This window comes from Apus apus, chromosome 15, assembly GCF_020740795.1.
Source record: "Apus apus isolate bApuApu2 chromosome 15, bApuApu2.pri.cur, whole genome shotgun sequence".
Classification (NCBI taxonomy): domain Eukaryota; kingdom Metazoa; phylum Chordata; class Aves; order Apodiformes; family Apodidae; genus Apus; species Apus apus.
This window is the reverse complement of record NC_067296.1, coordinates 1,190,952-1,213,917: the sequence shown is the minus strand read 5'-3', so window position 1 is coordinate 1,213,917 and position 22,966 is coordinate 1,190,952. Positions and strand designations below refer to the sequence as shown.

General features: G+C 50.6%; 1 protein-coding gene across 1 annotated transcript in view; it reads left to right on the top strand.

Moving 5' to 3' along the window:
- The first annotated feature begins 216 nt into the window (after positions 1 to 216).
- LOC127391142 (rho GTPase-activating protein 39-like) overlaps positions 217 to 22,966 on the top strand; it is a 55,023-nt gene continuing 32,273 nt past the window's right edge. The window contains exon 1 of the mRNA XM_051633476.1: positions 217 to 305. Coding sequence (XP_051489436.1) covers positions 295 to 305 — 11 coding nt within the window. The 5' untranslated portion in view covers positions 217 to 294. The remainder of the gene's footprint in view (positions 306 to 22,966) is intronic.

Here is a 22,966-nt window from a genome sequence, read left to right as displayed (position 1 = left end):
CGCTCCAGCTTCGCTTCTCCCCCTCCTGGCTCCCGCCGCTCGGCGGGCTCAGACGGGCCCGGAGCGGCCGCAGCCGCCGCCAGGGGCTGCCCTCGGCCCGCGGGCCCCGCCAGCGCCGGCCGCCCCTTCCCTCCCTCCCTCCCTCCCTCCCCGCCCGGCCCGGCCCGGCGCGGCGCGGCGGCCCCAGCAGAGGGACCCGGGGAGCGGCCGGGGGTCCCCGGGCCGCGCCGCCCCCGGGCGGGGCCGCGCTCGGGTTTCACATCCTGCCCCGCTCGCGGGCAGAGCGGGCGGACCATGGCGGAGAGGTGAGTGCGGCCCCGCGCACCTGTTGAGGCGGCGGGCGGGACGGAGGCAGCGCCGGCCCCGGGGCCTGCCCGCCCGGCAGCGCGGGACGGGACGGGACGGGACGGGCCGGGCCGGGCCGAGCGAGCCCCGGGCCCGGCGCGCAGGTGAGGGGCGGCCGGGCCGGGCTGTGGGGCGGGCGGGCGAACAACTTGTGCGGGAGCTGCTGGGCCGCCCCTGCGGGGTCGTTTGCGGGGAGCCTCCCGCAGCCGCCGCGCTCCCCGCAGGGCCCCGTTCCAGCCGCAGCCCCGAGCCGGGCGGGGGGCCGGGCCCTGCTCCCAGCCCCCCGGCCTGCCCGGCCCCGGCCCCACCGCCCTCCCCGAGCGGTTCCTCGGGAGCAGCCGCCGCTTTTGTGCCCGTTTCGGACCAGGCTCGCAGGCTGCGGGGTGGGTGCACCTATAGTTTGCCCTCCGTCGCTGAAGAGCTAAACACAATTATAAATCGACACTGTTTTCCCCGGCCAAGCGCAGAAGTGGCTGTTGCACTTGGTCTGCTGGTGAGGGGTGAGCAGGAAAGGGTTGGTTCCAGCTGGGAGACCCAGCCGAGATCACCTGTTGGCTGTGAAAATGGAGGGCCAGGTAGCCAGGCCAGTTTTCCAGGCTGCATCCTGCTTCTGACAAACGCGGGTGGATTTTATGGCTCCTCTGAATAACCTCACGCAGGGAGAATTCCTTCTGGTCGCTGCGCCTCAGCTCATCGGCCAGAAGTGGTTGAATTAAGTTTGGCTTTTCTGGGAGGAAGGTGTGGAGCCTGGCAGAAGCACCGTCCTCCTCGCAGCTGATGCCTGTTGCTGTTGTGCTGTTTTGCCAGCATGTTTTTTTCATCCTATGTGAAAAGCTCCAAACGCTTTAACATTCCTGCGAGTGAGGCTCCCCCCAGGAGCACCAGACTTCAGCTGGCTTCTCACATTCTCTTTGTCTGGGGGAGAGGAGGGAGGGCTGTACTGGCATTTTGCCTGGTACCTCAGTGACGGGGCAAGGTGTTTGGAATAATTTTTTTGTTTCTGCTGTGTTTGAAGTTGTTCTTTCCTTTTTTTTGTTCTGCCTGTCCTGCATCTGCTCGGGCAGAACTCTGTTTCAGTTAGTTTGTAAGGAGCGTCTTGGGAAGGGATGGCAAATCCCCTTGAGAGTGGATGTAGAAATACCAGAATTCATCCAGAGCAAAACGGTTAGCACAGCAGCACACTCTCCTCCTGCCAGCAGCAGCACCTTCTGCCTCTCTGCTTGTGACAGCCAAGGGCACAGAGATGGAAGCTGCAGGTTGCTTGTTTCAGGGGATAAGCTGCAAAACCTGGCAAAGCCACCAGGATTTGAGGCTATGGCTCTGGTAGCCAGTACAGAGGAGTGCAAGGCTTCTTGCACTGGATTTGCAGCATAATTTTTTCAGCATCCTTCCCCCTGACTGTCTCTTTGGTGCTTTTTGAGTTTGGTGAGTGCTGGGTTGATGAGACAGCCCTTTCCCATCAGTTGGATGGAGGCTGTTTGGAATAATGTTGAGATCACAGTGGATTACAGGAATGCAGATTTTGAAGCCAGGTTTTTGGTCGGGTGGTTCACATGCCGTCTGTATTCACAACAGGTTTGCTTAGCTGAAACAGATGTCTTGGCCTTAGCTGGGAGCACATAAGCTACAGGGAGATCCAAGTGTACTGGCTTGGTGCGTTTTGCAACCAGCAGAATTTTATGGTCCTCCTTGTGATGCAAAAGGCTGCGTTCAACCTGACTGTTACTGGGTCTGCAGCTGAAAACCTCACAAGAGACTTGCACGTTTAATGTGCCAACTAGAGGCGAAGAATTTGATTCACTGAAGGCTGCCCTGCTTCAGGGACACAAAAGGCAAATGCCTCCCATTGGACTGGTTGACTTGATCTCTAGAAAAATGTGATGTGCTGTGGTGCAGAGATGAAAGGAGGAGAGGCTGAGGTTCCTGTAGTGATCTGCTTGGTGGGTAAGGAAGTCTTGCAGATTTCAGTGTATTTGTGACTGAGCTTTGAGGCATTTGTTTAAATTAATCTTGTCCTTCTGAAGTTGGCTTAATAGGATAAGGGAAACGAACTGCTGGCAACCAGGTAAAGTTTTGTAAACTAGGAACCAGCTTTTTTTTCCTATAGAGCCATGGAGGAAGAACTGTGAGCATTGCTGAGGGACTGTGGGAAGGACTGTAAGATCTGAATCAGCTTTAATGGGATTGCTTCTGTAATTAAAGATAACAAAGCATAAACTGCTGAAGGATTCTGGCTTTTTGGCCCGTGGAGGTGGTGGTTGTTTGGTGTTTTTTTTCCCTCCTGGCAATGCAGTTTAATAAATATTCATGAACCCTTTCTTTGAAGCTGCAAAAGGATGTGTCATGTCTGTATTTCTTTCATATATATACATGTTCTTTCTATACTCTTTCGTCAGTAAATGCGTTAGTAAGAATGCTGCTGGATTGCCATTTTACCTATGGAGAAGAAAGCTTTTTGGTTTGGACTTGCCATTTTAGCAGCATATTTTTGACTATTTGAATTAAAAGCCCTTGGGACATGAGCAGAGGGAGATATTCCAGCCTGTGCCAGAAGTACTGGGGGTTGCTGAAGTCCTGTTAGCTGGGTGAGTAGAAGGACTTGAGTGGCACTGAATGTGCTTGTTTAGTGTAAAACCTGTCCTGGCTGGCCAGTTTATTTGATTAATACAAGATATAAAGGGTTCACACACTTTATGTTCTGATTACAATGGAGACTATTATTGAATCTCAGTATCTTGAGTCTGAGTTTGTTGCATGTGATTCATTCAGATCACTTCAGGCTTTAATTTGTCTTTGCCTGAGCCCTAGCTTCTGTGTTTCTCCAGAAGTTTTAATTTAGGACTGAGTGAAGACTTCCATGCTTCGTCAGCATGCCCTGGAGCTGCTGATGGGCTCCTTGTGCCTGTGGCTTTGCAGGAAAAGGGTCTTCTGGTTTTGGCAGAGTGCCTGAACCTCCTGCTGTTATTGATTGCACAGTGCCCCCCCCCCCCCCCACCTCCAAACTGGGTTCCTGTGCCCTGTTCTGATTTGCCCTCTTCTTAATTGGCTGAAACAAGCCATCAATAAACACCCTCTCTGTAGTGTGACCGCAGGAGAAGCTCCTGCTCCCAGCAGGTTGTCCTGCTTTCCTCTGCTGGATGAGCCTGTTCCTGGAGGAGCGTCGTGGTAACTCACTTCACAGGAAATGGGCTGGGGGAGTGAAGGTGTCTGTTTGCTCTCCAACATCAGTGGAGATAAGTGCAGGTGGGAGAGGTCATTGGCAGCCTGACTGCTGCCACGCACTGCTGCTGTCATTCCAGCTCCTCTCAATGTGCTGCTGGAGCTGTCAGGGAGCTTGCCAGGGCCATCCTTGGGATGAAGTGGTTTAGGGGTGAAAGCCTGACTGGCTTAAAGTGAAACCAGAAGTATGTTTTTGCTGGAGTAGCTCTGCTGGCAGAGATAGAGGAGGGGTGATGAGCTGTGGAGGACAAGGCAGACATCTTGTCCACCATCACTGTCTTGTCCTTTGTAAGCTGCTCCCATCAGCGGGCCTGGCGTGGCCTGGAGCAAACTCCTGAGGTGGAGTTGTGTTTGACTCCGTGCAGATCAAGCCTGGTCCTTGGGAAACACCTCCAGACACACCAGAGTCTTCTGATGGAACCTAATCAGAAGTTCAAAGGAAAGCACCAGCATTTCCTCCTTCCCTGTGGTCTCTTTTCCCAGTGTTTCCATTCCGGTCTCACTACTCAGATGGCTTTCTTGGTGGATGATGCAATTAGGAGGAGATGCTTCCAAGCTTTCAGCAAATAAATACGTCAGAATTTGAAGTGCTTCACTTAGGCTCCATCAGTCCTCCCCAGGTGGAGTGCAATTATTTGTGCCTTGTTGTGACACGTATATGCTTGTGTTTCTTTAAAAAGCCCTCCGGGCAGATTCAAGTAGTTAGTGAAGTGCCTCTTATTTATAGTAAAAATACATTTCAGAGCAGACACTGGGATTTGATTTTAGCTGGATTCATAGAAGGTTTCTGAGCTCTCCTGTCATCACTTAGACATTTGATGTTAATTCCTGCCCTTGTCAAGGTGCTCAGAAAGGCAGGGCCCTTGTAGGGAAGGTGGCTTTAATGATCAAGTACTTTTTAGTAGCTCAGTCATGAATGGCCACTGAAGCAAGCTGTCTGTCTGATTGTCTTTATACTTTTCATGGGGAAGAGTAAGCTTCTGCTTTGGGCAGTTTCTTAAAGCAGCCAGTTTTTGGAGTGGCAGGAAAGTATTAACTGATGCCATAGACGTGAGGTCCGTCTGGATCGAGACACTGTAGGTCAAGAGAAAATAATTTTGCACTTGGTCTTTGTCTTGTGGGAGAATGGAAAAAATACCATTATTTGGGATATATTCTTTCATCCTAATTACTGTTCCAACTGTTTGAGGTTACTGATGTAAGTAAGCAGTAACAGTGCTTTATTTTCCCTGTTGAATGTTGACCAGTGAATTTCAGTGTAGCTGGTGTCAACCATCCCCCAGCTACACTCCCGAGCTTTTTTCCTTGTTTGTCATCAGCTGCCAGTCTTTGGTTATGCAATGCACAGGGCCAAAAGAGGTTTGGGGAGCTTATAATGAGGATGCTGAAGATCTGACCTGTTTGTTTGCCGTGAAGCATGGGGGATGGAAAGGAGCACATGACCCCCAGGGAGGGTTGGTACAGCTTAAGGAGTTGGGGTGCGTCTGGCCTCCCGCGGTTACAGGCTTCAGGTGAAAAGAAGGGACTCGTGTCAGACAATGTAATCAACCTCAGAAAATTCCCTCTGGAAGAAAAAACAAACAAGCTGAAAGACCAAAGCACTGGAGATGTTAAGATTATTTTTTTCAGGCTTTTTTGTCTGTTTGAGCTTTAGGTCTTGCATGAAATTCCACTGAGGGCTTTATGCTGCAGAGCGCTGGGGAACTGCTGAAATAGGGAGGTCTGAGTAAAATTATCCATTGGCAGCTTTGTCAGCCATCAGAGGCAAGCAGAAGGCTGGCTCTATGTTGGAGATGTATTTTCTTACCTCTCTTATATCCTGCTTGTGCCCAGCTCCCTGAGCCAAGCTCTCCCAGCACTTTTCCTTCCTCAATGGAGACTGCTCTGAACAAGGATGATGGTGAGTGTCCTGTGCTCCCCAGACCTGTTGCACGTTCCTCTTTCAGCCTGGAGCAGAGCAGTCCTGGGCCCCTCTAAACTAACCTTTTTCATAGCCACAGGGTTTATGATCTACGAAAAACAAACAAGCCAAGTGAGAGGGGAAAAAAAAACCCAACCCAAAGCTGTGCTGGGCTCATTTGTGTGTGTAAGTTGGCAGCTGTGGGACGCTGCCGTACGGCGCCTGGCTTTGGCAGATGGGGCTGCTTTCTACCTGGGCAAACAAGGTTGCTGCTTTCTGGCTGGAAACCTCTTACAGAGGCAGAAAAGCCTCAGTGTAGTGGGATTTTATGTCATCTTGGACATCATGAACCCGTGGCCCAGTGCCAGGTGTGTTGTAGCAAGGATAGCTTCTTTGTTCTGCAGATCTGGTTTTTCTGTTTGGTTTTCCTTGTGTTTATTTTTTTTTCCCAGAAGAATGACAAAGAGGCTTACTGTCTCCATCACCAGTGAGACCAAGAAAAGCCCTGCACAATGCTGCCCAACGAGTTGGGACTGAGCTCAGCAAATCCCCTTTAGCCACATGGAGTTCAGCTGTCTTGGATTTTTTTGACTCTGAGGCAGTGCCCTGTCTTGCGTGGGGGTTTTCATGTGCAGCAGCAGCCAGCACTCAGGAGAAGGGTGTGAAATATTTTCAGTAACAAAGCAAAGTCAGAGAAAAAGTTCTTATAGGAGACTTTATAGCTGAATAATTAAATTCAGATCCAGGGGATGTAATAGGTGAGCAGTGCTGTGTTGTGTTGCCTGGAAAGATGCCCTTCCAGAGGCTGTGGCCAGACCAGGTGGTGGATGTTGGCTGCAGTTTTGGTGCCCCTGTGCTGGCTGCCAGGCCCTTGGTGTGGCTGGCTGGGTTTTATTGTCAGGACCTCGACCTGCTCCAGCTCGGGTCCTGGCCCTTGCCTCATCTGCTTGTGCATTCCTCCCCCTCGCAGCCTTATCTACCCTGGGCTTGTCCCCGTGTGCTTTTGGGGGGTGTGAGAAGGAGCAAGTGCAGAGCTGTTTGCAGCCTTAGGGTGAGCTGTGCTGGTCACACACTGTGCTCCAGGCTCTGAGTCTCCTTTACATGCATTTAAACAGTACATCAAGGTCCAGCTGTTAGTTTCAACACTTCCAGTTTGTCTTAAAACCAAATGCCATATCTGGTCTTCTTCTGGTCCTGAAGTTGTTTCCTCCTCATGCATATTGTAGTTCTTTGGTAGTCATTTCTGTTTATCAGCCCCAGTCTTGCTCTTTGCTCCCCAACTGCAGTAATTAGTTGGGGATTTTTTTATTAGGCCTTGCAGGCATTGCTGTAAGCTATGGTGAGAGGAGAAGCTCCAAGTGTTTTATGAATTCTTGGTGATGAATCACTATCAAGTGAAGCAAAGAGAGCTGGTGAAAGGGCTGTGAGCTGAGATGCAGAACCTGGAGTGTGGCTGGCATGAGAAGAGCTGACTGTGTGTCTGAGGACAATTGCTAAGTACAATGAGATATGGAGGTACACTTTCTTAGCATTTTATACCACTGTAATGCAACGGATGGTCTGGCTGGGGTGTGGCTGAGTTGCATTTCATCAGTACAGTAAAATGAATGTGAAGCAAGTAGAGTTGGGGCTTGGAGGGCAGCTTTGTGTTGGGTTTGGTGCTGCCCTCAGGGTTTTGCCTGCAGTCCTGCATTTGAGCCCAACTGGCAGAAGAGTTGCAGTTTTGGCTTGGAAACTCCTTACAAAACTTGGCCATGAAATAAGCTACTTTGATTCTCATTAAATTAGTTTTAAAATCAGTGAAAATAAGGATGAAAAGCAATTTCCATGGTCCTTTCTGTACTGAAGCTTTAGAAGCTGCTGAGGAGAGGCCTGGTGAGTAGGTAGTGGTCTGACACCTCAGCCTAGATTCACTGAAGCTGTAATTTTAAATTAGTCTAAAACATGGGTTTGAGGCTCTGGAGACTGAAGGCTTTTCCAAAACAGAAGTCTGATGTGGGGTGGCAATAAGTATAAAAGGTAAGAAAGACAAGGACGATGATTTAGGATGAAGGTGTGCACAGCCTCCCTCGTTTCTTCTGGTCCTGGGTCCCATCAGCAGTGGTTTAGTTCACTATAGCAAGAGAAAATGGGGCTGGTTTGTAGTTAGCAAGCTGAACTGTCTCCATGTGGGATTTAGGACCTCCAGTGTCCTTGTGTGGTGAATACTGGTGAGGCACCATGGGGGAGACACAGAGGGAATTCTGTCCTTCCAGCAGCAGTCATTGGATCTGTCCTGCTTGCAGTGTTCCATGATCTTACCATCCAGTTCCCTCTCCCACAGCCTGTTGCACCAGCCATGCTGGAGTGGTGACTTTGGGTGCCTTGTTGAGACTTTGGTCTTGAAGGCCAAAACCTTGCTGCAAGGGAGGGAGGCTGGCAGCAAGTCACTGCTGGGCAGAGCTCCCTGTGGTGGGGACACTTAGAATCATAGAATGGTTTGGGTTGGAAGGGTTAAAGATCATCCAGTTCCAACCCCCTGCCACAGGCAGGGACACCTCCCACCAGACCAGGCTGCTCCAAGCCCCATCCAACCTGCCCTTCAACACTGCCAGGGATGGAGCAGCTGTAGCTTTTCTAGGCAACCTGTTCCAGTGTCTCACCACCCTCACAGTGAGGAATTTCCTCCTAATGTTTAACCTCAATCTCCCCTCCTCCAGTTTTAATCCATTCCCCCTTGTCCTCTCACTACAAGCCCATGTCAAAAGTCCCTCCCCCACTTTTCTGGAGCCCCTTCAGGCACTGCAAGGTGCTTTAAGGTCTCCCTGGAGCTTTCTCTTCTCTAGACTGAACAACCCCAACTGTCTCAGCCTGTTTGGCTGTTGTTTTTCAGGTTGCCCTTGTTGTTAAAACACGGAGAGCTGGATTAGTCTGGCAGAGAGGGAGATGTAGGTGATTTCAGCCTCTCTGGCTCCCTGTAGCTCTTCCTGGGCAAGGTGGCCCCTCAGGGTGTGATGGCATTGTCCCCCACTGGCACCCAGTGCTGCTTCTGGCAGCTGAGCGCTCATGCGCATAAACTGTGTTTGGTCTTGGAGGGATGATATCACTCTCTTTTATCTCCATTTGAGTAAGGAAAACTTCTGCTGAGCTGCAAGGATTGCCTGTGTGTGGGGGGGCAGGTTCTTCAGTAACCCAGTGTGCTCAGTGCAGGGTGAGAGGGAAGTTTCATCCTGGGCTGCTCTCTCTCTGCCCCACTGGCTCTGCAGCACAAAGCAAAGACTGCAGGTGGAACAGGGAGCACAGCCTGGTGATCACTGGATAGGGCAGTGAGACCTTACAGAGGCCTTCCAATACCTAAGGGGGCCTACAGGTAAGATGGTGAGAGACTTTTTACCAGGTGGTGTAGTGAAAGGACAAGGGGTGATGGTTTTAAACTGAAAGAGGGGAGATTTAGGTTAGATATTAGGAAGAAATTCTTCACCATGAAGGCAGGAAGGCACTGGAACAGGTTTCCCACGGAGGTTGTGGAAGCCCCATCCCTGAAGGTGTTCAAGGCCAGGTTGGATGAGGCTTGTGCAGCCTGGGCTGGTGGGAGGTGTCCCTGCTCATAGCAGGGCGGTTGGAACCTGATGATCTTTGAGGTCACTTCCAGCCTTAACCATTCTGTGACTCTTTGAAACAGCCCGGAGTTCAGCTGGAAATGTAAAGACGAGCGACTTCCAGTGGCTGACGTGCTGGTTCCTGCCTGGCCCGGGTGGCTCAGGCAGTGAGCTCTGCTCAGGGTGTGTTGATGTTGGGCTGCATCCTGCACCAGAGGCTCTTTGGGGAAGAGCACAGTTTCCTATCTGAGAGTGTCTCCTGATACCACGTACATCTTGTACTCTGGGCGCTGAAATAAAATCGCCTCTGCAGCTGCCGGCGGCGGCTCCGTTACCACCGTCCTGGCAGGGCATGCAGTGCTTGGCCCCGCTGGAGCTTGGTCCCAGGAACACCCTTGGGCAGGCACGGGGGCACATGTTCAATTCTCTGTTACCTTCTCAAACCTCAGCTGCTTCCAGCAGTAGCCATTTCTTCAAGTGAACCCATGGGAATGGTCAGAGAACAGGCAGATCTCTCACAGGGCTGCCTGCAGTGCTGCTTTCTTGCCTTCTGCATCCTGACCAGGGATAAACCCAGGAATTCCATGGACTGTAGAGAGGATTTGAGGAGCTTTGCATGAATTAACAGTATTCCCCTGAAATTACCATTTTGGTGCTGTTACCTGTGGTAGGACCTGGTGCTGCTTTGCCTGTAGGGCTGTAGCTGTAAACCTTCCCAAGTGTGCAGCTCTTTCCCCTGGGAAAGGCAGATGAGCATGTACAGCTTTAATGGTGAGATGTACTAGAGCCTGGACTGCTCTGCTGGTGAATGTGCAGCCTTTCATCAGGACAGGGAATAGGTGGGCAATGTCAGTGGCCCTGGCTGTGAAATTTGGGTGCTGCTGGGGGGAGGTGCAGGCACCACCATTCCAGGGTGCAGAGCTTTCTGTGCTGCTCAACATGCAGAAGAGTATCAGGCTTCATCTCTTTCAACTTCACACCTGCTAAGCTGTGACAGGAGATGTGAAGAAGAGTAATGAACAGCTGGGAGATGCAATCCCTTGTTTTTCTTCAGGCAAAAACTGATCTGTGAATTTTTTATTTTTGACAATTAAAACCTGTTGCTGACTAAACCTGTTTTTTAGCGGTTGGGCCCTGCCTCTTGTCTCTGTCTGGACCTTGGCAGAAGCCGTGCTGGCCCTGACCTACAGCTCTGTGTGCTCAGCAGTGATGAAAACAAGGGAGAAGGTCCAGGCTGTAGCTGCTCCCTGGGAGGGAGACACTGCCACCAGGCCCTGCTCTCCTGGCATCTTGGCTGCCCTTTGGTGGCATCCTGCATTCCCCCAGGAAGGAGGAGCCTTGGCACTGCTGCCTCTCACCTGGTGGGTGCCTCAGGAGGTGCTTTGGTCACATAACATGTTTCCAGCTGGAAACACATTTCAGTTTAGGCATCTGGAAACTGGAAATATGCAGTTATCTGTGAAAACTCAGCAGGTAAGTGCCCAGGAACAGTCATAATAACTCTGAGCCTGCAGTTATGATGGGCTCTTTATGACTGGCAGCATGAATAAAATCAATGAGACTTATGTCTGCCCTGCCACGGAGCTGGTGTTTGCTCCCTGGTCTGCTGAGAAGGGGCTGTCTGTGGTTATAGTGGTGCCCTGATACTTGTCTGCCTTGTGTAGCTCTGTCCCTGTGCTAAGGAGTAGCTGATAGGACCAGAGGTGGTATGGGAGGTGTTTGGTGATGTGGCAGCTCAGAAGGAATGGATACATCCACCAAGAAAAGGTCAAAGACTTTTTCTTTCTTTAAAAGAAGAAAACAAAAGGAAATGTGCAGGGAGAGAAGGCTGGGGGAGTGAGAAGGTTTTTGGTCAAAAAGCAGAAGTCTTATCCATACAAAATGATGAAAAAAAGTACCAATTTCATCAGGTTACATGTAAAATCCAAGTCAGACAGGCCAGGATAAAACTTTTGAGGAATGAATTTGTGTAATATGGTTAGTTTTCAAATGCCTCCAAAACCTTTTGGAGACAGGCAGCAGGAGAGATCAAGGTGTGAGAGGCATGGGAGATAAAGCCATCACAGAAAAATCTGAACCATTTTTTTGACCATCTCAACTCCTGTGGAGGAGCTTTGTAGCTTTGCAAACTACAGGCTTGTTACAGAAGAGCTGTCTGAGAAGTTGTCTAGCATTGAATATCAGTAGGAACAGCCTTAGAGCAAACAGGGGAACTGATAAGGAACAGTCAGGAACAGATAGCATTTACTCAAGAGTGCCCTAGGATCTTAAATCTGAAATTGCTGAGATACTTTTGTGCATATCCTGTTGCTTAAGTGCCCTTGGTATCACAGAAATTGATGGTGGCAAATGCAATGGTATTTTTTAAAAGAGGAGCCTCTCGGGAGGTACACATCAGTGGCTCCACATCTGTGCCAGGCACACAGCTGGGGAAGGGCTGTAGTCTGACCTCAGTGCCTGCCATGAAGAATGTCACTGAAGGCATGGCCAAGCACGGCTGCTTGGAGAAGAGTTAACAGAGCTAACTTAAAGGCAAGCCCTGCCTCATGGACCTGCTGGAGCTTGGTGAGCATGTGGGTAGGAGGACCAGTAGACCATATATCTGGGTTTTGAAGCAGCCTATGAAAAAGTTCTGCACCAAAGGCTTTTGAGAAACTTAAGTCACCATGGGCATGGAGGAAAGGTCGTGTTATGGACTGAGCTGGTGAAAGCAAAGGGTGAGGCTTAAAAAGGTTATTTTTCAGCAGGGAGGCCCCAGAGACTGGTCCTGGGTCTGGTTTTCATCCTATGGGTGACCTTGGGCATGGGGTCTAAGACACAGTCCTGGTTGTTGCATCTTGAGAAGGACAGTGGTATTGGACAGGCTGCAGAGAAGACAAAATTACTGAGAGCAGCTGCCTTGTGGGGAGAGAGAAGAAAAATGTTGGGCATAGAAATCTGTAGTAGCAATATTGGCTCAAGGTATACAGAATCGTCAAGGCACTGGTTAAGTTGAATTTTACCTACCAAGTCTTGTGGCAGTAGGACCAGGGTGACTTGATGGAAGCTGTAGGAGACTGCTTTAGAGCAGGTGAAAGGCAGTACTTTCATTTTACACAACGTGGGATGAACTTCTGAAGCTGTTGTCCTGGGGGGTTGTGGATGTAAAAGGCATCAACAGGTTCAGAAAAGCATTTGGGTGAACTTGTGGGCTGCCAGTCTGAAACAGGTGCTAGGAAGAACAGGCAGGAATGTGCCTTTAGCACCCATAAGAGAGGTGTGGATTCAGGGGTAATAAGGAAGAAGCTGAGGAGAGGATATAACCAGGCTTATGTGCTCTGCCTAAGAAACCTCTCCTGTTGTCCCAGCTGTGGAGGAGCAGTTGATTTCTCCCAAGATGTGTATCTTATGTTCTTGGATGTTTCCAGAAACCACCATTAAGCAGGAACATGGAAAGATGTGACACGTTGCAGAAGAGCCAGCATAGCTTTTGTAGACAAAAACTGAGCCACATGACTCCATGGGTACTTGGAAGGTATTTGGGAGCACATGGCAGGGCTGATCCAGTGGAGTCTAGTGGACTTCTGTAAAGTTTCAGCATGGGGTATCCAAGAAAGGCTGCATGAGTGAGTAAATGGTTAAAAGCCAGGCTAGAAAGGTGAGGAACAGACTGTCAGATTTACCAGTGGAGGAAGGTCCCTCAGGAAGCCCGGCTGGGATTTCTGGTGCTTGCAGCTTTTGTATGTGACCTAGAAACTGGGATAAAAGTGATGGATGGGGAAGAGTGAGCCATGGTCCATGTGTGCAGTAATGGGCTGTGAGCTAAGGAGGGCAGAAATCCTGAGATCTGCCTTTCAGGAATGAGGCTGAGGGTTACAGGTAATCCTGGGAAAGTGTTGGCTGGTGTTGGGCAGCACAGCAGGAGGGTAAGAGGAGGTTGTGAACAGCAGAGAGGGGAGCAGAGGGCAGAATGGAAGAGTCACCACTGTGGTCTGCTGTCACGCTGAGCACTGAGTGTCAGGTCATCCCATCTCAGAAGAGTCCTTGCTTCTAACTGCTGGAAGTACTGGAGGCAGATGAGGACTGTCTAGGTGGGCATCAAATATAAAAGGAATAAGGGGGAGTTGAACATGGTCCAGGTCTTTGCCCGAGTCTATCAGTTGTGCCATAAAACAAGGACAGAGAGCACTGCCTGCTTCCCTGTCTTTCTGAGTCTGCCTCTTTGTTGCTGCCTTCCTTGACACTGCTGAAAGTGAAAAGCTCGGGTTTGGACTGAACACAAGCTAATAAATGCTTGAGTTTTTAGTGAGAGAAAACAAAAGGAACTTGTTTTGGCCACCAAATCAAAAAATAAATTGTTCTCACACCACTGTTCACTGTTACCATGTATAGCAGTTACTGCCATAGCAACAGATATTTTCAAGATCCAGCCAAGATCTTCCAGGGCTGCAACATAACTTCTGATACTTGCTCATTGTGGTGCTATTAATAACTGTTTCCCCCCCCCTCGTAGCCAGGAAGTTTCTTCTTCCTCATGTACCAAGTGCAAGGGATAAGCTCATTTTAAATCAATTGTGGGGAGAAGTGACACTGGGGATTTCCTGGATTTTTTTTGTTCTGGAGATCCTGTCTAGTGCTGCCAGCTCTGCAGCCACCTCCTGAGCTGTCTCTCTTGTGCTATTTATAAGAGAGACTAGTCTGAATTTTTTTTAATTCCTTTTCCTTTTTTTTCTTTCCTCCTTTCCCCTCTGCCCCCCTCTCCATTACACCAGGACAAACAGATGACACATATTTATTCTTCCAGCTCTGCACAGAAGTGCAAGTGTTTATTTCAGGCTGAGCTGGTGAAGAGGCGAACCTGTTGCCAATTAAACATGATCTGGGCCAGGCTCTGGTCTGCACTCATCTTACTTGTCTCCCAGTCATTTAAGCAAGATAAACCCTGTGTATTCAAATTTGCAGTTCAGCTGCTCATGGCAGTAGTTTAATTTAGTGACTTTTTAAACCCCCAAATGCACATTCACCTTTTTCCCAACCACATCAGCATGCCAGTATGAATCTCCTTTGAATTACAAGCTTGTCAGAAGTACCATCACCAAGTCTTTTGGCACCTGCCAAGGAGTTGTGGAAAAGGTGAAACTTGGGCTTTTGCTCTTTTTGGGTGGTTCCTCTTGAGCCTGAGCATCTGTGATACACTGTGTTGGGTGAGGACCATGGTCATGAGCCCCTCCCCACCACTGATTCTGGCTGTACTCAAGTCACAACTGTGCAGTCAACCATTTTCATCCCTCCAGAGGAAGGAGTTGTCTTGCCAGGCCAGCCTCTTCTCCCCCAGGGAGTTCACTTTTCTTCTGCACAAGTGTAGCTGCAAACTGTAAAAGCTTCCCAGCCCCCTTTCCTCACCAAGTCGAGAGTTAAAAGGAAGATACTCTAGGAGCACTCTGGCTCTCCTTATTTTCCAGCACTTTCAAGTCTTGCACCTTCTTCTGATGCCACTGTCTTTGACATCACCCTTCCCCAGATCTGTGACCCCACTGGGCTGACCACCTACCATCATCACTGAGAGGAAAAGGTGTAGGGAAAACATGGAATCCTTTATCCTGTCAACCTCCCTGGAGAATTTGAAGAAATGAGCCTATGCCCTGCCAAGGGTTGGTCCAAGGCAAGAAATCACACACTTCTGTCTGCAGGGAGCGACTCATCCTTCTTTTATTGCTGCCCTACCTGTTTCTCAGGAGGCTCTGTTGGATGTGGTGCCACCAGAGGTGCTGTCAAGGGCAGGCAGCACACGCCATGGATGTGGGAGTTCCTCCCAGTGAGCCTGACTGGGACAGCACCAGCTCACACAGCCCAGCTGGATTTTCTCTTGGACATCTCCAAGAAATAACTGTGACCCTCTTTGAGAGCCTTGGGTGACTGCCACAGTTATTCACCAGTAACTGGCTTCTTGCTGACTCTAAGGAAGGTTAATCCCACCTTTGTTTCTGGGACATGGTGAGAGCAAAGGCAGATTTGGGGCTTTAACTAATCATGCTTTGTTCTGACACACCAGATTGCAAAGATGTTCAGTTTCAAAAAGGCTGTGACTGCGTTTTAAGGCAAGGTTGAGCCACTCGGCCTTTGTTTCTCATTGAATCATTCTAGATCTTTATAAAGCACCAGAACTGTACATAATTTGTAATTTTGTTTATTTGGAGCCTGAAGGTGTTACTATAGTCACTGCTAACCTTCCAGACACAAGCGTGTAACACACCAAGCAGAAGCTGAATTACAGCTCACGGGATGTGACTCCTGCCCACGCCGGAATGTTTTGGAGACAATTGGGAAAAGAATGTCAGTTTGGGGCACCACTTACACACGCCTTTCCTCTTGGAGGAAGCTTTTTTTCATGGTTTATTACATCAGAATTAAAAACAATGGGGAAAAAATCAAACATGGGTGGTGTTTTTCATCCCAAAGTGCTAATTCACTCCTTGATGGGTGAGCTGCTCAGAGGCGGAGGTGTGCGTGGAGCAGGGAACCCTGCACTGCCCCGTGGGGCAGGGGTGCTGCAGGAGGGGACCCATGCTGGGTGGGCCATCCTCACTCTGTTGTGTCCCATCAGCTTTTTGTTCAGTGATTCCTGTTGGGGGGGTGGGGAAAGAAATTAATTTCTCATGGAAAAGAGGGGTTTTTTTGCTTATTGTTTTATGAAGGGTTTATGAACTCTGTGGCTGAGGTTTTCAGCTATTTCTTTGCTGCCTCTCTTCCCTTGCCAGAGGAAATTAGTGTGCTTTGGGCTGGGTGACTGGGCTGGATGACTCTGAAGCAGCTCCTCTGCACGGAGTCCTGTCGGGATGAGTTTCCTGGTGGCAGCTCGAGGCGCAGGGGAGAGTTACTCCTTTGTGGACTCTCTGTTTCCTACTGCCTTTGACTTGCTGCCAAATTCCTCTGCCATTCCGGCGCTGGAGCAGTTAACTTGAGTCACGCTTAACAAGCTTGGACAGCTAACACTTTCAAGGGCTTCTCTGCATTTGTTCCTGCTTAGTTTTTTCAACAGGGTCGGCAGAGACAGCTGCAGCCCGAGAGATTTGCCGAAGAATGAAGCGGCCTAAAAAAGTTGTGATGAAACACTGTTATCTTTGTTTTATACTTTTAGCCACCAGTGTCTTTGTGGGCTGTGCTAGCTGAGAAATAACCCGGTCCTTGCAGCCGCCTCTGTGTTGTGCAGGAGTTTTCAAGGGACTCTGTGTTTCAGCTAATAAATGACTGGCAGCCCTTTAAATGAAGGGAGACAGAGGGCCATTATTTTGCTAACGCCATGCATTTAGGAATGTGGCTGCTTCAGATAGTAGCTTTGCAGACTGGTGCTTGAAAGCCTTATGCTCTGTCGGTTTGTAGGGAGTCAACAGCTGGCACCCTGGGTGACACCGGGCTGGTGACACCGGGCTGGTGGCATGGCCTTGCCTCGCAGGTTCTCCACCCTGTAATTACAGCCTTAGTCTGCTCCTGCCGGCACCACTGCCAGCTCCTGGCCTTCTTTAGGAAAGCTGAAGTTGTGGTGGGTGTTTTATGGTCTGGTGGAGTTATTTTAGACCTGAGGTGGGTGTCTCAAGAGGTCCTTTCAGTCCCTGTCCCTGCATGCTCTTGCTAAGGCAGCTGCTCAGTCTGAGGTACCAGCTGATGGGTTTCCCCTTTCTGGTTTTGTAGGTTTCTTTTCTGTTCCTGTCTGCCTGGTCTTCACTCACCAACATCATTCAGAAACCTCTCTGAATGTTTTGTCCTCGTTGCTCAGTGTTCCCTTGTGTAACATCTCTGTGCCTGCTGTAAACGAGCCTCTGGCACTTGGCTGTTGGCTCTGCTCCATCCCGGCTGCTGCGGGCTCTCTCTTCCTTTCAGTGAAGATGGTACAAAAGTTGTTGTTCTTTTCTCCTCTTGCATGGGGAAACTAAATGCCCTGCAGCACGTCTGTGGCTGTGCAACTCCTTGCATGGCTTCACTGAGCCCAGGAAGATCTCTCTGTGCACAGAAATGATGAAAATCAGCTGCAGAGTTAACACTGCAGAGTCACGTTCCTCATGCAGTGAGTGATGTGGGCTGCTGCTGGGGTGGTGCAGCAGTTGCTGGGTTTATGTGGCAGGGCAGCTTTTCCAGAACAGCTTCTGATTGTGGAGCCTCCTGTTCCTGGGCTGCTGTCCTTGGCATCGACCGGCCGAGGCAGCAGCTGCAGGTCCCTGGCTGCAAAGGGCTTTGTGACAATGCTGGGAGGAACCCCTGCAATGGGTAGTGGTGTTGCAGGAGGCTGTGAAGAGTAAATCTCAGTCCTGAAGCAGCTGGGCAGCAAGCTAGATAAATCAGGACCTTTGTCAGTAATTCCTAGAATGACAGAGAGGGCAGCGGGTGCTGCCATATCCTTGAAATAGCAGGGATATCATCTGTGTGACATTGCTTGCTTTGGCACAGGGAGAGCACTTGGCGTGCGCTGCTTCTCCAGGACTCTGGGCTTTTACCCTTCATCCTCTTGGCGGGTTTGTCTTCTCCGTGTCGTTCCTGCCGCTGTATCAGCACGATGCTCTTGGCCCCAGGTGCAGCCTTGTCAGCGTTGGGAAATGTTGCCCTGCTTAGATCTGACTTCTGTTCAGCAAGAGGTTCCTGGAAACAGGACCAAGCCTTGTTCAGGTTTCTGGCCACTGGCCAGGGTTTCAATCAGCAGGTAGCCCCATGGTCCTGGGGCTCACTGGGGACTCATGCACAGGTTCTCGCTCCATCCTGTCCTCTTGCCATGTGTCCAACCCTCTGATAAAAACAGGAACAGCTCAGTGTTACAATTCACACTGGAAGACCTTTAGGTGCTTTGAGTCCCATTTTGAGTAGATACTGTATGACTCAGTGCCAGCACATAGAATCATAAAATGGTTTGGGTTGGAATGGGGCTTCCACAACTTCCCTGGGAAGCCTGGGCCAGAGACTCACCACCCTCATAATGAGGAATTTCCTCTGAATGTCTCACCTAAATCTCCCCTCTTCCAGTTTTAGTCCATTACCCCTTGTTGTCTCACTAGAAACCCTTGTCCAAAGTCCCTCTCCAGCTTTTCTGTAGCCCCTTCAGATACTGGAAGGCTGCTATGAAGTCTCCCCAGAGCCTTCTCTTCTCCAGGCTGGACATGCTCCCCGAGGTGGATAAAGCCCACTTCTTCTCCAGCTGGAAGTATCTGTCTTAGCTTGGTGTGTCCCAAGAAAACACAAGGAGAAAGCAGATGTGTGGTCTTGGGTACCTCAGTGCAGAGATTTGCACACCTGAAGGGTCTGGCTGGTGATGGCCTCGTGTGAGTACCCCGTGGGTGGGATGACCGAGGTGATGCTCATCGAGCTTTGCTCGCAGGGTTTGTACCTGTACCAACCCTCCCTGGAAGCAGGGACGTCAGGAAGGTGTCAAGGCTGCTGCCCAGGGCCTGAGCTTGGGCTGGAGGGAGGGCAGGGTGTGTCCCGGTCATGGTGGTCACTTGTTGCTGGCCTTGCAGTTTGTCCTGTAATACCTTCACCTAAGCAGCTGGGAAAGACTTCTCCTCTAGGATGTTGCTAAAATTGAGGTTTTCCCATGTAAATCCTGTTCCCCGAGAACAAAGTCAGGTTATTGGTGCGTTGAGGTGGGATGTGGTCACTGTCACAGTGCAGAGCTGCTGGTATCACTCCAAGTCTCAGTGGCACCAGAGCTGAGCAGGCATCCTGGGGCTGATGGAGCCTGTGGCTGTGCAGCAGCAGGACAGCACTGAGCTGTGCCAGGCCTCAGCTGCCCCCCCGGGGCACCCTGTGCCCCCTGGGCAGGGACCCTCCACTGGCACCCAGCTTCCCCCAGAGCTGGGATTTGGATGGGGCTGTGCAGCACGTTTTGGAAGGAGAGGGAGGGGATGAAAACTGCCAGTATGTTGTTGGGTTTTTTTCTTCCGAAACTCGTGTTCAAATGCTCAGCCCTTAAAAGGAAAAAACGATTCTGCTGAAGCCTTCACTGAGCTTAGGAGGTGTCGCTGCCTCTGGGGCAGAGCAGAGCTGTAGGGAGGCTGTTTAAGGACTGGGGGTTTGGGCCATGTGGTGCTGTGGAAAAGGAAAACTCCAGCCGTGGTAGCAGGAGAGCTCTGGGGGATGCCATGGCAGCAGCCTGGGGGCTGGACAGGGTGTCCAAGCAGACCCTGTAGCCCAAGGAACCTGGCTCACCACTCTGCTGTGGCCTGGGGTTCAAGCTCTGCAAGGGATTTTGTTCCCCAGTCACGTCAAGCCCCTGGGTCGGCTGGGACAGATGGGGAGGAGAGCCTGTCCAGCCACATCCGTGTCCCTGGCCAGCTTGGGGACCCGTGCACAGAGCAGAGGGAAGCGCCTGTGACCTTTTGACACTGAACGCCTGGTGACAGCTTGAGTCTTGTGCCTCCTGCCCGGGCTGCAGCGGCCACAGCTGGTCTCTGGCCATAGTGCAGCCCGAGCTGCTCACCCTCACCCGCAGTTCGTGGACAGGAATGAGAGGCTCTTGGTCTTCAGGGGAGCAGCAGGTCCTTTCCCCGGGTACCTCCTTTTGCTTCTCCCCCTGCCCTCAGGGGCAACGTCCTTTAGCGTTGGTCCGTGCAGTCCCCTGGTGACTGCACCCACATCTTCAGTACCTGAACTCCTGCCCTGTTAATGCCCATCCAGCAGGTGCTTTGTGCTCCATCCCAAAGACAGGAAAATTGGATGTTTCCTGCCTCTTGCTCTTTCCTCTGTCACAGAATCCCCATGCTGTGGAGGAGGAATGGATGATGGACTGGGAGCAAGTGGCACTTCAAGTCCTTCTGTCTTCTCCTCCCTGTGGGTGGGTGACTCCAGGCTTGCCTGCAGGTGGTGTCAGGGTGGGGACCAGTCTGAGCCTGATGCTGCTGGTGGGGCTGTGCAGGTCCTGGTGGGAAATCCTCAGCGCAGCATGGATGGTGGAGGGCATGAAGGTTGGTGTGGTGGGAGTTCCTGTGCTGCCTTTACCCTGAAGTGCAGTGTTCAGGGGTGCCTGTGCATCCATCCCACCCAAAGTTCTGGTGCTGGTGTCAGGCTGTAGGACCTTAATGCCTTTGGGGCTCTTCTGGGTTTTATTTTCAGTTTATTATCCTTGTAGCACAACTCAACACAGTATCTGTCCTCCCCTGGAGAGGATTCCCCTCTGCCCCCAAAGTCTTCTTGTGCAGACCTCAAGAAATCTCAGCCATGTCTTGAAAGTCCCTGTTTCTTGCTTCTTTCCTTCTGAGACCAGATTTTGGAGGACTCTGCTGTTAATCTGGTCGCTGCCCTGATCCGAGATGAGCTGCCCTAATGCCATCAGTTCTGCTCTGGAGCTGGGGTGAATTGGAAGGCTGTTGGCAGCAAGAAGGAAGCCAGCAATGCTGGCTTGAGGGCTGGGGGAGAGTGTGGGAATGGCTGGGGAAGCTGCAAGAACCAGCATCTGGTTCTTGCCACCAAAAGGCCACCAAATTTATCACCTGATGTCTCTATCTTCGAAAATACCACTTAGCAGAACACCTGGGGCTTTGTTTGTTTGTTTGTTTTTAGTTAAAAATGTCAAATTAATGAGATGCTTTGCACGACAGGACCTTGTCCAGGCTTTCTTCTACCTCTAACCCACCCAAGTCGTGGTGCTGGGCTCTGTTCTCTCTGTACCGTGTTGCTGGCTGGGCTCTGCTTTCAGAAGGCTGCCCTCATTCTGCTTCTGCTGGAGCTGAACATACATGCTCAGGCTTTGAGCAATTGCAGCCATTTGTTCTATATTTTCACAGTCTGGTCTGTCTCCTGTGAAGCAGAGGTTGGTTTGTTTGCCTAGTGCTTATTTTCGGAAGCAGGAGAGTTTTAGGAACAGGCTGACATTATATTTATTTTGGTTCCTCTATAATTTTTCTTAGAAGGACGCATGTGTATTCAAAAGAAGTTCAGATATATATAAATGTGGAGAGGGTTGGTTTGGGTACTTTTTTTTTTCTCAAGATCTAAATTACAGCTTTTCTGGACTTGGCTGAGAGAAGATGGTGAATAAAGCCTAAATTGACTGAGTCAGCTGGTGGAGCACTGCCACAAGAAGCTGGTCCTAGAGACCTTCTTGGAGGCCCTCTGCAGCTCCAAGGTGCAGATGACTTTTACAGCCTTGTCCTGACTTTGATGTGCAAATCTGAGTGACTTGGAGCCACCCAGGGGCTGCACTTTATTGCTCAGTGTCTGCACTGAGAGAAGTTATTTTAAGGGGAGTCTGTCTGACACCCCAGTGCTGTGCTGGGGTGGCTTTGCCCGTTATGCAGGTGAAGGGACAAGAATGAACTTCTTAAAATTGTGCTGATGTTGGGGCACTTGAGCACAGCCCAGGCTGCTCTGCAGCTGGCCTGCAGCCTGGACCCACAGAGGAGCAATGATGCCCACAGCTTCAGTGCCTCTGGGATGGTACCTGCTCCCCATTCCTTAACTGGTTTGCCTTGGTCTGCTGCTGGGGGCTCCCTTTGGAGCACTTGGGGTTGTAAACATGGCTTTGCTCTCCATAAGGCTGCTCCTGCTCCCTCTCATGGGCCCCTTGTCATGTGCTCCGATAGCAGCAGACGAAGGAGGCTCTGAACACCCTGTCTCTATAGGACAGATCAGTTCAGTCCCCATCACCCCAGCCACTTGCTGCAGCCAGGAACTCTGGACCACACACACACACACGTCCCTGCCTCCAGCCAGTGTCACAGTGTGACCAAACTCTGAGTGTGGTGCTTCAGTCTCTGTGCATGTCTGATGGCCAAACTCTTCATTCCTCATCCTCAAGCAGGACACTTAATAGGCATTTAGTCTGCACATGGACACATCCTCCTCTACCTGGTCCCTTCCATTTCTAGTCCTGCTTCTTTCTTTTCAGTTCAAACAATTTTATTCTTTCCTGGACCTCACACTAACATTTATAGTCTGTGTGAGAAGATCTAATCAGGAGATGCCTAGCAGATGCACTTTCAGGCAGAAATACACTTATTTTAATGCATTTGTTTTGATTCCCAGACTTGGCTAAGCAGAAGGGGCAGCCAGGAGGGACCCAAGCTGTTTTTGAAGGAGCAAAGTTTGCAAATGTCCATCACCTCTGCCCCAGAAGCTGGCAGGACAGAGCACAGCCACCTGGGCTCTTCCCTGCTCTCTGTACACTTGGCACAAAAAGAGCTGCTGGCCTGGGAGGGCTCAGCCTCCTGCTGGGAATGTAAACCCTCTGCTCGGTTGTGGCTAAACACCCTGTGCTGCCTTTTGCTAAATGCACTCCTGGTGCACCAAGGCCCCCCCAGCCCCATCATGGCCCTGCCACCCCTCCAAAAAATCTGCCTGCCCAGGGCAAGTACCTTCAGAGCTGTAGCCTATTTACAAGCTATGAGGCATGAAAAGTATTTGTGTGTTTGCTCAGGGCCCAGAGGAAACTCCTGGAATTTTTATGATAATTCAGGAGGATGGACACTGGGAATGTGGGGTTGTTTGTGGGGATTTTGTTGAAATTCCTCTGTGTTGCAGGCTCTGGTGACAGGTTAGTTCCATGGTGCTGCCACGATGCTGGTGGCCTGTGTGTCCCCACCTCAGTGGTGGGGGGTTGGTCTGGGTTTACCTGCAGGGAAGTCCTGTGCTTGGGGATGTTGAGTCCCAGGAGATGAGATGGACAGAAACCACCACAATGATCCCGCCAGTTCTGGCTCCATGGCTGCTGCATTGCCCAGTGCCTGGAGCTGAGAGGAAACTTCTTTAACCCCATTGAGGGGAGCTGGAATTGATTTTTTTTTAATGTCCAAGTTATGGCCTTATCTCTCTGCAATCCTGGGTTTATCACGTCTTTCCAGAGTTCCTGATGTTATGTTCAAGGCTTGTGTGGCAGCCCAGGGCTGGCCCTGCTCCAGGAATGTGCTCCTTGCGTTTCCTTTGCTTTCTTTACATATGAATGTGATTGTACCAAACTCTTTGGTAT